The sequence below is a fragment of the Sorex araneus genome, chromosome 9 (genome assembly GCF_027595985.1).
Source record: "Sorex araneus isolate mSorAra2 chromosome 9, mSorAra2.pri, whole genome shotgun sequence".
NCBI lineage: Eukaryota > Metazoa > Chordata > Mammalia > Eulipotyphla > Soricidae > Sorex > Sorex araneus.
Window position 1 is genome coordinate 59704425 of NC_073310.1, and position 16869 is coordinate 59721293.

A 16869-nucleotide genomic window follows, 5' to 3' on the forward strand; every position below is an offset into this window, starting at 1 on the left:
GAATATATAGAACTAGGGAACTGGGGTTGAAGAGTGCAAAATGTTACCCAGGAGATAAGAATTCTGGAATGCTTATTTTGGGTGGAAACTCAGGCAGAATATATATTTTTAAAGAAATGTGTTGCTGTTATAACACATAATGTCAAGGTTATGCACATTTTTAAGATAAAACAAAAACTTAAGGGAATGTACTTGTGAAAATACTTGGGAAATTCTTGTAAGTGATTCAGGAAAAATTAAAGAATCTCCAAGTTTTATGTTTTTCTTTTTTGTTATGACATCCAAATGATTTTGCTTATAGGAAATACTGAGTATTTTGATCAAAAGCAGATATTCTGGTGCCTGGCTATACTAAGTATTTCTAAGCAAGCTATGAACAATAACTTCTATTTAGACATTAATGTCAAGGTTTTACTGTAAAAACCATCATGTAAGTTCTAATTCAAATTAGCATGAATAATATGAGGGTGAGACTATTCTATCAGAACAATGAAAGATTTTGAAGAACAGTCTTTGTGGATTGAATTTTAACTTATTTTATAAACATATAGAGAGATCATCATCATTTTTATGATTATCATCATAATCATAATCCTACTTACTAACCAATTTTAAAAAGATGTTATATTCTTAATATTTCATATTGATATATTTCTTAGATTGTATAGATTGTTTCCAATAATAATTTTCAAAAAGGTAATATTTTCTTTAAGATTTTATGAAGACCACCTCTTTTTAAAAACCAAACTTTCAATTTATAATCCATACCTAGTTTAAGATGTATTCCTAATCTATATCTATGCATTATTCTTATTTCTATGAGGGTGTTGTCAATATTGTTCATCTCAGAATCTTGGATAATGAGCACATAATAGGAACTTGAAAAATTTGAATAAATGAATGAAGGGGCAACATATCAGCTTTGGCATCTGACTGACTCAAGATTCTTATTTTCCCTCCTCCACCTCTGCTGAAAATTACTGGCTATTCTTCTTACAAAAAAAAAATATATGGCAAGAATTACACTGTTTTTTTCCAAATCTCTTCTCTGCAAGGCTTTCCTTTGTAAACCAGTATTGTATAACAGAAAGATAGTGTGATTCACATACATAATTTTAAATGTGTCAACTAGGCGTATTTGAAAGTAAAACCAAGCAGAATATCTTTCATTCAACACAACATACCCAACACCAACATATTTTCAGCATGTAATTTTTGGGGTGGAATGGGGATGTTCAAACTACTTATCTTTTCTTCCTAGGGTAGTCACATTTTAAATGCTTATTAGTGAAGGTTGGCAGGTGGATCTCACACTGACAGTACAGTCTCTACCAGTCCTCGGGCGAGAATTATTTGTAGATAGATATAATTCTAAATAGATCTTCCTATCATTTTGTGCTATGTTCTTGACCAACATCTTTACATGAGTTCTCCATATGGATTTCTTTTTTCTGATACCTTATTGACTAGAGTGATGGCACAGCGGGTAGGGTATTTGCCTTGCATGCAGTCGATCCGGGTTTGATTCCTCTGCCCCTCTCAGGGAGCCTGGCAAGCTACCTGTGATGCATTCGATATGCCAAAAATAGTAACAACCAGTCTCACAATGGAGACATTACTAGTGCCCGCTTGAGCAAAATGATGAACAAAGGGACAACAGTGCAACAGTGCTACAGATGCCTTATTGAAGTTTTTTTTTCTTTTCTGGAGGATCCCAAATTAGTGCTTAGGAGGCCCAGGTACTGGAGGCCCAGGAAAACTGGCTAGCCATTTCCATGCTCAGACCTAAGGGTAATGGGGGCCATAAAAGCTAAAACAGATGGTATCAGAGTGGGGTAGGCCCACACCATGCCAGGAACTGATGTCAGTCTATACATACAAAGCATGTGGCCCTGCACATTGAACTCTCTCTCTATCCAGTTCCCGTACCTGAAGACATTTTAATAATATTTTTCAGCACCAGAAGCAGGATGAGTGAAAAATGATAATTTTCACTTTTCTATTAACTAAGAAAATCTAATAGTTTATTTAAGGAATAGAGATATTGGTCATCTTTGTCATCAGGATCTTAACCATTTATCTTTATTATTATGATGGTAGAATAATCACATCTTTAATTAATTTCTAAATAGCATATGCTAATTATAATATTAAGAAAAATTGAGGACAGTGCAAAACATGAATTTCTTTTAAGATTTGCTTATGGTTTACATAGAATTCTATCACAGAACGATTTTTCATTTGACTGCCACTTTAAAATATTATTTTCCTGACATTCTATTAGATTGCCTGTTACATAATTTATTAAAAACCATAAATGATAATATGATGGTATTCAATAGGAACGGCATTTATTTCTGTAACCTATTTTATGACAATGAAATTAACTATGCGTCACAGAATCTATGCCTAAAAAATGTTTAGCAAACATTAAATTTAATGTAGAACCTAAGACATACTTCAATCTTCCAATGAGATAGCAGTTTTATCACAATATAATAAAAAAATGTGTTTATGTAAAAATTGTTCTCGGCTATTTTGTGTCTCAAAGATTATTTTAAGGTCCATTAGTTATTCTTCTAGAATAATGATGTATTTTGATCCAAATCAGATATCTTAGAAAGGACCAAGTAAAGCCAGGTAAGTCAGTACAAAATAAAAGCTATTCATAAAAAATGACAGAAAATGCTCATTGAGATTTGAAGAGGAGTCTCCTGCCAGACCACCCTAAACACGCCCATTTTCACCTGCTCTCAAAAGCTAAGCAGGGTCGTGCCTGGTTAGTACTTGGATGGAAGCTCCTTGGGTGGGTGCTGTGCCTGTGACTGACCTGGGTTCCTCCCTGGCACCACTCCAGGAGTGATTCCTGAGCACAGAGTCAGGAATAATCCATGAGTACCAACTGAGTGTGGCCCAAAAACTTTTAAAAACTGACTCCCAAGAGAAAGGACCTTTTGTGCCTAAGCCTGTATTTAAGGATGTGGGGGTGGACAGAGCCAACTCATTTGACTATATAGCAGCTGAGGTGATAACTTGCTTGAACATCAACTCATCCTAAAGTTTACCTAACTATCTCTGGATTTTATAATTTCATCACTGAGTCACATTTTCGGAGAAGTTCATGAACAGATGCATTTCTGGATTTTAATTTCCACACTTTTCCATTTCCTTTCTACAAAAAATAAATTTTAAAAACTAAAAGATCTATGGAAACTCACTGTGAGAGGAAGAATTTTATAGGTACAAATTGTATGATAATGTATATCTTCTACAAGAACAAACATACTGGGGCTGGAATGATAGCACAGCAGGTAGGGCATTTGCCTTGCACCATGCGGCCGACACGGGTTCTATTCCCACCATCCCATATGGTCCCTCAAGCACTGCCAGGAGTAATTCCTGAGTGTAGAGCCAGGAGTGACCCCTGTGCATCGCCGGGTGTCACCTCCCCCCAAAAAAAGAACAAAACATACTGATAATAGCCAATGACATTATCATCAGTGCTAAAAATAGACCATAATGGCAATAAATTAGTGTTACATCATTGGGCAATTATTTATATACTTATATGAAGTGCCTTCAGATGGTTTATTTCCATTATTCTATTTTGGGAACCTACTTTAAGTACATCACTGGAGCGATAGCACGGGAGTAGGGCGTTTGCCTTTCACGCGGCCGACTCCGATTCCTCCGCCCCTCTCGGAGAGCCCAGCAAGCTACTGAGAGTATCCAGCCTGCACGGCAGAGCCTGGCAAGCTACCCGTGACGTATTGAATATGCCAAAAACAGTAACAATAAGTCTCACGATGAGAGACGTTCCTGGTACCCGCTCGAACAAATCGATGAGCAATGGAATGACAGTGACTCTAAGGACAAAGTTAAGTCCCTAGTTACAGAGCTCCCTTGATCCCTATATGCAGTCAGTAAGACCCTTTAGGTTGAAAGGCAGCCTGGCCAAGTGGTTCAGAATATGCTCTTGAGTCCACCTAAAGGAATATAAGCATGCTGTACATGACTCCTATTTGTTTCCTTGCATTTTCCATGATGACAACGTGATGACCTCAGGACCTCATCAGATCCTCATGAGGGGCAAACGAGGTAATGTGTCTATACCACTTCCACCAGAACCATTTCTCTCTGCATAATGGGACTCAATATAATAGCCCTAAGGGAGAAGAGTCCCGTGCTCCGTGAAACACTGGTTTCATGAGTTCTGCTATATGCACCGGAAGGCAAAGTCATTATATTTCCTCACAGTACACACAGTGTTTAGTTCAGGAACTCATTTCCACAAGAATTTAATGCAGTCTGGATTTCACTGATACACAATGGATCATGTTTTTATGTCACTGACACAAGGATGTACTTTATGATTAAAAGAGTTTCACAGTTTAACGGGGTGGTATGACACAGCCCGCATTTGATGCAGCCTGTGGTAGGCAGAGGAATGACTTCCCAGGGATTTTCATTCGCCTGAACCTGCCCTTGCACTTTGGATAGCAGAACAGATGTGGTTTAGGTGTAATTGGATGAAGGATCTTGAGATGAGCCATTGTCTTGGATCATCCGTATGGACATTACAAGGAGTCAAGGGTGTCAGAGTTTGTAGTAAAGCTGGGATGATAGAAGCAGAGATAGGGAAGATATAAGAAGGAATCAAGAAGCACATGGCCTCTTGCTGCCAAAAACTGCTAGGAGACCATTTTCCCCTAAAGTCTCTAAAAAAATTTAGCCTGCTGACACCTCAACCTTAACTCTGTGAGACTTGATTTTGGAGCTCCAGAGCTTTGGGAGAGAATATGTATTTTGTCTTAAGCTGCTAGGTCCACCATGCTTTATTTCCGCAGTGGAAGAAAACTAACACAGAATGTGATATTAGGTAAAATCAGGATTTTTTTGACTTATGGGCACAGACCAAGGTTTTGGTGCTGTTTTAATTCAGAATTGCCACTAGACAATGTAGCAGGTAATCAATAAAAGGGTAGAGAACACACATTAAATGGAATAGTAGACACCCATGAAAACAGTGCTTATAAAGAACCCAACATAAAATAAAAAATTGTAGTTTGAAAGGAAAATGTCAGTCTGCCTTGTAGTAAACTCACATGAAATCAGCAAACATCAAGTTAAGCATATTAGGAATCCAGGTTAAAAAAAATAAAACTAAACTATTAAGGCAGGAAAAGTTAATGATACAGGGGTTATGGGTGCTTGCCTTGCATGCAACTGACCTGGATTTTATCCACAGCATCATATATGGTCCCCTGAGTACAGAGCAAGGAGTAAGCCCTGAGCACCAATTAGTATGGCCCCCAAACCAAACAAATTTTAAACTATAGAGAACTGCTTTTTTATGTTGGGATTATATTTTTCTTTCCATTTTTAGAGTGCTGAATCAAAATATTCACATAGAATATGAATTGATATTATACATTTCTGGAGAAATATATAACCATAGTTTTATATATATATTTCTAGAGAAATATATAACCATAATTATTTTGAGTTTTCATTATAGAAAAATTGTTCTTTGTAGAAAAATCATTGATATTTTCTATAATAAATGCCTTTGTTGTCCTAATGGAAAAATATCTATATACTCATTTAATTTAAAATGTAGACAGTAATTAACATGAAAGAGAAAAAGGCAATTTAAATGATGCTAATATGCCTTATGTACCCACATTGCTTATTCAACTAGCAATTAAAAACCTCCAAGCACAGGAACTGCTTGGTGTCATTACTTACTATGCAGTTATCAGGAGTCTGTATTTTGCTTTTGCAAATAGGAACCAGCTTTAAAAAAATTCAATAATAAACACCTTCACAAATTATCTGCTGACCAGCCTCTAGGGGCTACAGACTAATAGTTGGATGCAGAGTTGAATTTAAGCAGAAACTGGCAACAGATATAAAGGGGGGAAGATACCACAGCAAGAAGAATAACTGGGGTGCTTTGAGAACCGGGTGGCTTCATTTGAGCATGGAGAGACAAGAGGCCTTCCTAGGAAGATACTCTTTCACCTTGGCCCAGACATTCCCCAACTTTGACCCTCAGTCTCTTCTTCAGTTGCTACGAGGGTATAAGACTCGCTTATCTCTGAAACAGCTGACTATCTTATAACTATGGTACATGTATAAAGATACACACATGGACATCCCCCATGAAGTCACACATCTACACATGGAATAGTGGTATCTGGTATTCTGATAAACGAAATGGCTCATTTTAAAGGAGGAATGTGGACAGCTTTCATTCTACTACACTCTCCCCATCTATTAGGACCGGGGCTGCTACTAACCAGTGTGCAATGGATGGTGGCAGAATTCTTTCCTGCTGTCAGTCTCAACATCAGATATTACACAGAAGTTTCTTTTTCACAGCATCAGAAAATAAACTGCACAAGGGCAAGAAGCTCAGCCCTCTGAGGGGCTACAGTTCAGACTGCCCTCTTTGTGCCCCAAGCCTCAGAGCTTGTCCCTCTCAGCTCTCTGAGGCATGCGTTCCATAGCCTTAGGGAAGATTTCCATGAAAATCTAGTACATTTACACAAGTTAATGATAGCTCTTCCAACTAAAGGCAATGCTGGGTAATTTCTCAGTTAGTATGGCATTCAATGAGGTGTTTTTCCTGGAGTTTGTTATGTAAAATTTGGAGGAAGCTTGAAATGTTAGGACATCTGTTATGCTTTGTAGGCAGAAAAAGAGACCACCTCATATTGAAAGACAGTCATTTAACTAAAATCTTGAGGAACTTATAGGTTTGTACGGTGGAGTCAATCAAGTAGATATTTAACTCTACTGCAAGATAGAAAGTGTGAGTCCGAGAAAGGTATGGGCATCTTAGTAGAGGTAGAATATCAGAGGAGAAAGAGAAATTATCTTCAGCTCTTTGGAGATGGTCTAGGGGTCCTGATATAAGGACCAAGAAGGAAGGGGTGGTCTTTCTTGGGAGATGAAACAAAGTGAATGGTACTTTGGGGATTCAGAGACTTGAGTATGAACTCAGAACAAAGCAAAGACTGAGACTTGGTGGCACTGCCAGCTCCAGCTTAAAGAGCCATGGGACAAAGACTGAAATCACATGTAAGACCCGTTCTCCGAGGCCTTGAGTGCATTCCCATGCCGAGACTGCACTGTATTCTGCACAGTGGAGAACCACAGGGCAGCTCTGAGCAGTAATTAACAGATTTGCTTCACTCTCCCTTTTTTCAGGGGACAAGTTATTTTTGGCTAATAAGACCTTATAATCTCTCCCTGAGGTGAACAAGTGTTAAACTAACTTTCTGGAACATCACCCAGTTAACTGAAAAAGATGTCAACTGTACACACTTGGAACTCTGCAGAGGAGATTTTCTTCATCGCTCTGTTGTTCCTTTGGCTCTGGAGGAGCAGTGCCCGCACCCCAAACCCACCCCTAACATGCTGGACTAAAATCCTCATCATCTGTGGGACAGGGTCTGACCTGGTCACGCCTACCAGATTCTGTGCTCTCCAGAATTTCTAATTTCAGGCCTTCTGGCCGGTGGCACTGGCTCTAGCTTTTTATACACAGCACCTAAGCTCAGATGCACTGGCACGAAATTCTTTATTAAGTACAGGAAAGAACTGGGCCAATCCAACAGTGTCCTTTTGTGTTTGTTGGAGAGGATTTACATATAAATGCATACATGTACACACATTACACAGTATGCTGAGCACACTTTCCACTATCTTAGTACTGTAGTGCAATTTTGCAATGTGAATGATTATTTTTTTCCAGAATATTTTTGTTAGCACTTTGAAAACAGTCCCACCATACCCATTTAGGCAAACAGTCTCAATTTGTATTTATTGAGTAATTGATTTCAGCCGAGTCCTTCAGTCTAATCCCTGTGCTGATATCCATCTTGGAGAAGCAGAACAGCTCACAAACATACTTGGTACAATAGTCATACAATTCCCATTTCTATTTTCCATCAGCTGTGATAGAGATTTCTCTCAAAGCTCTTGAGATAAGGTTAGCTGAGTGTAACACATGAAGGCAATCTTTCTCTAGATATGCATCTGTGAGCCTGTGCACATTCATATGTGGAAATTAATCAAACCATAGTGGTCAAATGGTGAAACTACATATGAAACATCAAGAACGGGAGACTCAGCCCCCGGACAGAGTTCATTAGCTGGAGTGGGTTCCCTATGTTCCGCTTGACACTTACCTCAATGAAGAAGATGCTGGCTGCAGAGGTTGGATGGTGATACATGTAGACAGTCACAAGTATGGCTGCGGCTATGATGAGAACCAGGATGAGAATTCCAACAATGAGGCCCGCATGGAGGCTGCCCCCTTTCTTTTCGGCTGCGCTGTCATCTGTAGAGGCTGAAAGCACAACACAGCAATCAGAGTTCTCTTTGCATCTCACTAGGGAAAATTTTAACATTTTTTTTTGGGGGGAGGATGGGGGTTTGGGTCACAGCTGTAGTGTTCAGGGTTATTCCTGGCTCTGCACTCAGGAATTACTCCTGGCAGTGCTCGGAGATCATATGGAATGCTAAAGATCAAACCAATGTCGGTCACATACAAGGCAAGAGCTTTATCCTTTGTGTTATCTCTCTAGCCACAAGAAATTTTAATATTTCTTTAAAAGTTCAATTAGATTTATTTTTTAAGGTATACCATTCAGCTCTTCTCTTCCAGAAAACTAATTTTGGAAGTCAGATGTTCTTTTTAATTGGGTGGTGAAAAAAGATCCATACTACTCATGATTAAAATTACAATTTTAATTGGGTTTTAATTTATAGTTCAATAAACAAATTAATAACTTTTATTCTAAAAATACTGTAGACAATCTAAATCTTTAATTAACAGCATAATACATTTAACTTTGATTTTTCTCATTAAACCACTAAAACCTATAAGAGAAGTTATTACTTTTTGGGGGGTAAATTTCACAGACATTTTCTGTAAGACTGTGCTTGAGTTCATAGCAATTTTTAAAGATCTGTTTGAAACTGAAATGCTTTTAAAAAGTGTAACAGATGGATGCTAAATGACCCTCAAATAGTTTTTATCGCTATCTGAAGGGAACACATAGCATATAAAAATATTCCACTATGCTACAGACCAATGTCATTTCTCTAACTTTTACAGAGATGCTTTTCAATTTAATACCCATTTTCAGAGTTGAGAAAGGGTGGAATTAAATTTCAAGTCAATCATCCAACAGAACTAATTTCTAAAGTTTTTTCTCTTGTTCTAAAGTCTATAGTTTTTGATGACTACTCAGGCATTTAGAAGAGATCTTTCGAAATTATGTGCAACAGGTAACTGTATCTTAGTGACAAATATGACTGGTATTTTGGAATCACTAGAAAATTCCTTAAGACTTTTAGACATTCTAGAAAGTGGTTCTTAATCCCTTATTAACTATATAGTTTCCACTATTTGTCTCCGTTTTAAATATTTTTCGTGTGGTCCGTTGAATGTCTAAACTCATTTAATAAGAATGAATTTATTTAATAAAAAAACCTTTGTTCAAAAAGTAAACATGATCACCTACCAGTGTGCGGTTGATACTAAATAGTAGGACTGCATAGAAAATAAAGCATAACTTTCCAAGACTTCCCGTGGTTGTGCTGTTTGTTTACTCTTTACTTGAGACCTTAGTATGTGGTTAGTAATCCTCCTCCAGATCAAATCAAGCTTAAAACCAACAAGTCTTGGGACTGGAGTGATAGCACAGTGGGTAGGGCCTTGCACATGGCCGACCCGGGTTTGATTCCCAGCATCCTGTATGGTCCCTTAGCACCGCCAGGAGTACTTCCTGAGTGCATGAGCCAGGAGTAACCCCTGAGCATTGCCAGGTGCGACCCAAAAAGTAAAAAAAAACCCAAACCAAAACAAAAAAAATCTCGTCAAGTCTTTCCCTATACACCAGGAAAATTTTAGTGAAAGAATATCAGGTTGCAATAGCAATTATCCATATCAAAATGACTTAGAGGAGAGTATTCTGGGAAGATGGCAGAGGAGGAAATGTCAGGAGCCCATCTCTAAAGACAGATGAACTTGCTGTCAGAGTCTGGCCAAACTATGCTGGAACATGAAATCTTCCAGAGACTAGCAATTCACAGAGGCCAGGCTTGGGCTGTTTGCTTTGGTTAACTTAGGTAAATTCTAGCTCTCAACTCAGTAACAGCACAACCACCCCCCGAGCCCCCACCACCTGCTACCCACTAGCATCCACCCCTTAGCTATGTGGCAGTAGCTGTGCTCTAATTCCTATAGTAGCTAGTAGTTGTCAGCGTAAGTAAAATCACCCTGTCTTCCAAATATTGGGGATCTACCTTGAGATTATTGATCAGTGTTTCTGATCACAGAAATACAAAACAGCTGGAAGCCATTGTTGTTTTATCTCTCATTGTTACAAACTTTCCCCCACCAGCTAGTGTGAACCCTTGTCTTAATTTTTCTCCTTTCCCCTCTCTGGGAGCCAAACTTCAACAAAACAGCAATAGTCCAATTTTCCAGAGTTATCACATTCCTACATTCAAATGCTCCATTTTGAACAAAAATCAAAAGGGATGCTAAGAAATAGGAAAGCATAGATTATTCAAAAGGAAAAAATAAATCAGTAGAAATTGTCCCTGAAAAAATTGATCTACTACATAGAATCTACATAAACAACTCTCTTAGAATGCTAAAAGAAGTAAAGGAAGATACAAGGAGAGTTAAGAAAATAATGCATGAAGGAAATGAAAACCTAAATAATGAAGGGGGAAAATGTGAAAAACGAAAATGAAATCCTGAAACTTAAAACTGCAACTGAAATAAAATTTTACTAGAGAAATTCAAATTCAGATGTGAGCAGGTAAAAGAAAGAATAAGAAAACTGGAGCAGAAAGAAGAGAGTGAGGAAAAATGAGAAACTCAACAACTATCTTGCTCAAAAACTGGCCAAGGAACTGCAGACATTTTTCCAATAGTGATACAAATATCCAATAAATACATGAAAATATATTCAACATAACTAGGGTAATGCAAATCAAAACCACAATGAGATCAATATTCACAGCCTTTAAATACTACTATTTAAAAAAATTAGGACAGGGACTGGAGCAATAGCACAGCAGGTAGGGCGTTTGCCTTGCATGTGGCCGACCTGGGTTCGATTCTCAGCATCCCATATGGTCCCCTGAGCACCGCCAGGGGTGATTCCTGAGTGCAGAGCAAGGCGTAACCCCTGTGCATCGCTGGGTATGATCCAAAAAGAAAAAAAAATTAGGACATAACTTCTCATAGCAAGGGTTCAGAGAAATTTGAAATGTTATATAGTGTTGGTGTGGATGTAAAAATATCTGACCACTACGAAAATCATATGGTATTTTGTACAAAATAAAAAAAGAAAAAGGGAAATAGAATAACCATATTAACCACTCTCTCTCTCTCTATATATATATGTTGGGGACTGCTCAGGACCCTGAACAAAAGAGGACCCCGAAACCTTTACCCTGGACAAACCGGAAAATTCCATTACCAGCTTTGCTTGACCTGAGGCACAGGTGCCCTTGTGACAAAGGAAATAGCCAAACTCAAGAGATAAAAGTAGCCCAGGGCAGTTAACTAAGAGACGCCATTAAGCCCCTAAGTAGAATACCTTCCTCTACCTTGTGCCTTCCTCCTGCCAGATGCTCCTGCCAGATAAACCCTTGCCTTCCTCTCCCCACTATTTCTCAATCTACTCTTGAAGAATGTTGTAAGCCCACCTAATACACCCCGAACCTTTCCTTATTTGGTCTGAGAAGACACTTCCCTGATGATTGACAACTTATGTACCAACCCCCTGCTAAGAAAAGTATAAAGCCAGTGTGGCAGTTAATAAAGTTGCCCTTGATCGGCATGTGTCGTCTTGGGCCCCCTATTTATTATCCTCACTAGTTTTATTTCAGGTCGGAACCGCTCACAGAATCCACCCAATTAGGAGCGCTTTCCACTGTTGTCTCTCCGCGGGCCGGAGAGATCTCCAGGGGAACGCGCATATATACTCAAAGTAACTGAAGGCAGGGTCTTGAAGAACTATTTATGTGCTCATGTTCACAGTATATTATTCACAGTAGTTAAAATATGGAGGCAACTCAGAGTCCACTGGCTGAAGAATGTATATGAAAAAAATGTCATATATAACTGAATACTTAACCTTCAAAGGAAGTAATTTCTAACACATTTTACAACAGCAATGAAATCAGGATTATGAAAAGTAAAATAAGCCTATCACAGAAAGATATTATTTCACTTTTATGAGCTACTGAGAGTAGTTCAAATACGAGACAGAAAGCAGAATGGTGGGTCCCAGAGACTGGGAGAGGAAACAGAATTAGGAACTTTCATTTAACAGATATGGACATTCCATTTCACAAGATGATAAAAGAGCTATAAAGATGGATGGTGGTGATGGCTGCACAATCTTATGTGTGTGTAATATCATTGACCCGTGCACTTAAAAATGGTTAGGGGGCAAATTTTATGTACATTTTTCCATAATAAAATTATTTTAAAATTCATTAACAATGCATGAACACAATCTGTCTTGTTCAACAAGTAGCAAGTCGACTACTCTAAAAGACAAGAATTAATATTCTTCTCACTTTAGAAATGAAGTAACCAAGGCACGGGGAAATTAAGAAAAGTGGTTAGATTGTAAAGCTCTCGAGGTGAACCGGGACTGCCTTGCGTCCATCCAGTGTGCATCTGTGATCAATAACCCTTCAATTAACACTGATCTCTGTAGAGTGCTAAGTCCTCTTATGTTGCAAATTCTTCTGGCAAACAATTTGAAGTGTATCTGCTAATTTAAAAAATATGGAATTAACTTAAATGTGGGTAAGCACTTAATATTGTGCCTCCAATTGGGCAGAGGCCATGTTTGTTTTGTCACTTGGCTGGAGCCAGGCTTGTCAGCATCTGCTATCAGCCACGCTAAAATCTATTGTGGCTGGTGGAAACAGACGAGAGAAAGTGAGTAGGTAAAAGAAACAGATATAAGTGACTTTGAAAATGGGTTACAGCTGTTGGAATGACTACTTCTAGAATAAGAATAAAATGAGGTCATAAAACATCACTTCATTTGTCTGATCTTTAGTTATTTATACCAAGTGGCCAGGAACAGTAACTGCCACCAAAGGTTGCTCTAAGAATGAAACATTTCATATGTAGTAAATGACAACCTTAAGCATTTATTAAGACAGCAGACAAGAGGCAAAACTTCCAAGGAAGGGATAAGCAACAAACATACTCTTCACACTAAAAATATCATTTTAGTAATATTATCTGTAACTAATAAGACATGGGTCACCAAACTTCAGAATATCTAATCCTTTTGGGATCCATCCCTTTAAACTTCTCTCATTCCCTTCAAACTGGCATAATTGGGTACTTTCACAGTTATTTCTTTTCATCCAAGTGGTTATATGCATTATCTTCCTTTAAAAACTCACCTTCCTAGTCATACTCATGTAGATGGTAAGATACTAACTTATACTGTGTCTAATGAACTTTGCGAGGAGCTTATTTTATTAGTCAGTAAACATTTTCTAACATGTTTGGACAATGATTTTAATTAAAAATATTCCTGGATTCTTAAAATATTAATGATCAGTAAATAAAACATTTAGGGTCTACAGGTATGCAGGTATGGCTTCATGTTGTCTCATATTTAGAGCAAACTACTTAAGTAAAGCAGTAAATACAGTTCTAAACTTTTACAGAGGAATGATGGTACCCCAGGTGCATTGCCAATTCCCAATGTGGAGTGGCTATCTGAATAGAGTGGCACACATGTCTAGTGTATACATTCTATGGTTATCTTATATGAGCAAGTTTTCTGTGTATCTATTCTAGCTGCTTTATCTGTGACCAAGCATTAGGTATTAGTGGTTGTTGAATATTGAGGGGAAGTGATCAGTCCACTGACATGCCTTGATTTCAAATTCTTTCACTGTTTAGTTCCTGGTTTAATATCCCTGAACAATGAAATGACATAGGGTTGTCCCACTGATGGAATCTGCAGGCAGAATGCCCGTTTTCAAAACAAAGAGCACTGCAAAAGAAAAACTGAAATTTAAAAAGTACAAGCAAATGCTAGTAATTTCCATAATTGAAATTTGGTTCAATCACCTCAAGAGTAGATTGTAAATTGATTTCACCCCTTCAGTAAAGACAACACCTAAAGAATCACTCTTGTGACATTCATTTCTATGTCTCCACGGAGACATAGGCTGATGTTGGCTGATAAAAACAGATGAAAGAAAACTCTGGGCCTGATTCCCATCCATGCTTCTTAAGCTCATCCAAGTCTATGAGGAGTTGGGGAAATAATTCAAAAAGGTCAGGAGAAATCTATTCTGAAGATCAAAGTTCCTACTTTGTTCTTAAAAATATTTGTACACTTTCCTTCATGTCAGACCATGAACAAAAGCCAAACAACCATCCGCCTCACACACCTGAAATCCCATTCTGATATCTATTTAAGTTTTGGAAGAACCACATTAATTCAAAGAAGATAAACTAATAATAATGAAAAGTAAAATATCACAATATAAAGCCCCAAAGTAAAAAATGCAAAAGGAAATATATGCATACATTTTTTAAGTCTATAAAAATCAATACTCTTTTTTTATTCTGTTGAAAAAATATTCTAAAACACAAATAAATTATAGAAGCTCATTATCATCAAAGATAATAAACTCTCCCCCGAACCAACTCTTTCCCTGGCTGTTTGTGTTATCTCCCCAGCTTGTGTCACCCAAGTCGGTGCCCCGGCTGTGATGTGTTTCTTCCAAAGAAATGACCCTAACTTCTACTTTTAGTGCAGAAAAAGAAAATAGACTCATATTAGAGTCTATAAAAAATAGATTCTACAAGTTCCTGTCTTTTTATGTATTTTATAGAATGCAGTACAGTATTTGGGCACAGAGTGGATGGTCAAACCTAAGAATGATCAAACCTATCAAGATGATCTATTATTAAGTTCTAGTGGTTATGTTAGCACAGATAACTGATTTTAATTATTTCTATAGTACTGGGGACAGAATCCAGACATGATTTTAAAAGACATCAAATGCATATTAGGAAGTAGGACCTCATGCAAATGTGTTTAATTTGCTACACTCTAAAAATCCTTTATGAAAAACACTAACAGAAAAGATGAAAGAAACAAAAAAGTGAAGAGAAAAAGAAAGAAAATATGAAAGAAATGCTGTTTCTTCAAAGTGTAGCATTTAGTGTTTATCCTTGATCTGTAAACTTTTTTTAGGATTTACATGCATGTAGCATTGACATTTCAGATTTGAAAGAAAACTATTTAATGTTAAAAAGATTTTCATAGTTTCCAAAAATGGCCTGTATGCACTATTAAATCTTGCCAATAACAGAAACACTCTGAAATTTTATTCACTTTAGAAATACCTCCTCTCTTGGCTTGAAAATCAGACACCACAACCGGTAAATTCCACAATATCTTAATGTCATTTGGGGGACAAGAGGCACATGGGTGGACCAAGTCATTGGAAAATTTGCTGAAAATTCATGAATCTTATAGAGATTATATCAAAACATTCCCTTTTCATAGTTTTAGAATGAAGTTAAATTGTGAATGCCTAAAATGTCAGTGTTTCACTTTTGGATTAAAAACACACGGCACATGGCTTTCCCTGTGGAATATTATCTAACCCATTTATAAGCTAAAGCATGTAACAAAAGAAGATCAAGTGATGGAACTTTAAACTAAATTGACTTTCTTTTGAAAGTTTCCCTTGTAACTGATCGCATTTTACAGCATAAGCATTTTCTCTCAGTTCTGTTAACTTACTTAGACCCATGATCATGACCCTGATTTCATTCAGTGTTTCTGCTAGTGCTTTATTAATTTTCTTATTTTTCACAATTCTCTTGGCTCTTTCATTTTCTGAGCCATTGTGTTACTGGTTTTGGGGAGCTTACTAATATGTCACTATCAGCCAGGTATTAGGCTACCGGGGAATGATCAGACAAGCTTAAACCTAATCCCCAATACGGTGACAATCATTCATATTTCACATTATGACTGCTTTGTAGGAGGGATTTGGATAAGCACTATGAAAAGTATTGATTTTCCTGTAGCCTGTTTTACTACAACAAAGCTGTGAACTTTCATTGAAAGAAACAAATTATTCTGGATTCCAAATGATTACTTAGGTGGTTATATATATTATATATATGCATTATCTTAGGAGAAAATAAGCTAAATAAAACTTGTGTGGAACCATTGGGGAAAAATAGCTGATTCCATTAGAACAAGGTGGCAGTATAGATAGTGGTCATCAGTCATGCCACTTTAGTCACTGATACTTCTGTGTATCTGGTCTCTAAGAAATAAAGGGCTCAGAGCATCATAGTTACCTTCAGACAAAAAAAATTCATGGATTTCCCATTATCATTTTTCATTATTATCCCTCTATGTTGCTAACATTTTCAGCATCCAAGATCTTCAGAAGACTTTTAAGCTTTTCCTAACATTAGTTTTCTATACCTATTTTGTCTTCATTTAAAATAGTTTAAATTATTTTTGAAAAATAAAATGTATCTCTACAAATTATAATCTATACAAAATGATTCACAGAAAATAAAACTGAGTACTTAAAATTCTTTAGAAAAATATTGAGCAAACAGAAAACCCTTCTAACCCTTTTCAAATTCCATGTCCATCCCTTTCCATGGTTAAGTAATCAAGGTTTGAAACCATAGTAAAGGTTTAGTGAATTTTCCTAATGAATATATTTATAGTAACCACAGAACACTGAAAACAAAGCTGACAAAAGGCTGGGGAAACAGAATAGAGTGATACTTTTCCATTTAAA

The 16869-nt window shown here is 37.2% G+C and overlaps 1 protein-coding gene across 1 annotated transcript in view; it reads right to left on the reverse strand.

Annotated features, from left to right (window-relative positions):
- Window positions 1-16869, reverse strand: part of PLXDC2 (plexin domain containing 2) — a 410249-nt gene that overhangs the window by 20378 nt on the left and 373002 nt on the right. Inside the window, exon 13 of the mRNA XM_004605351.2 lies at window positions 8199-8359. Coding sequence (XP_004605408.1) covers window positions 8199-8359 — 161 coding nt within the window. The remainder of the gene's footprint in view (window positions 1-8198; window positions 8360-16869) is intronic.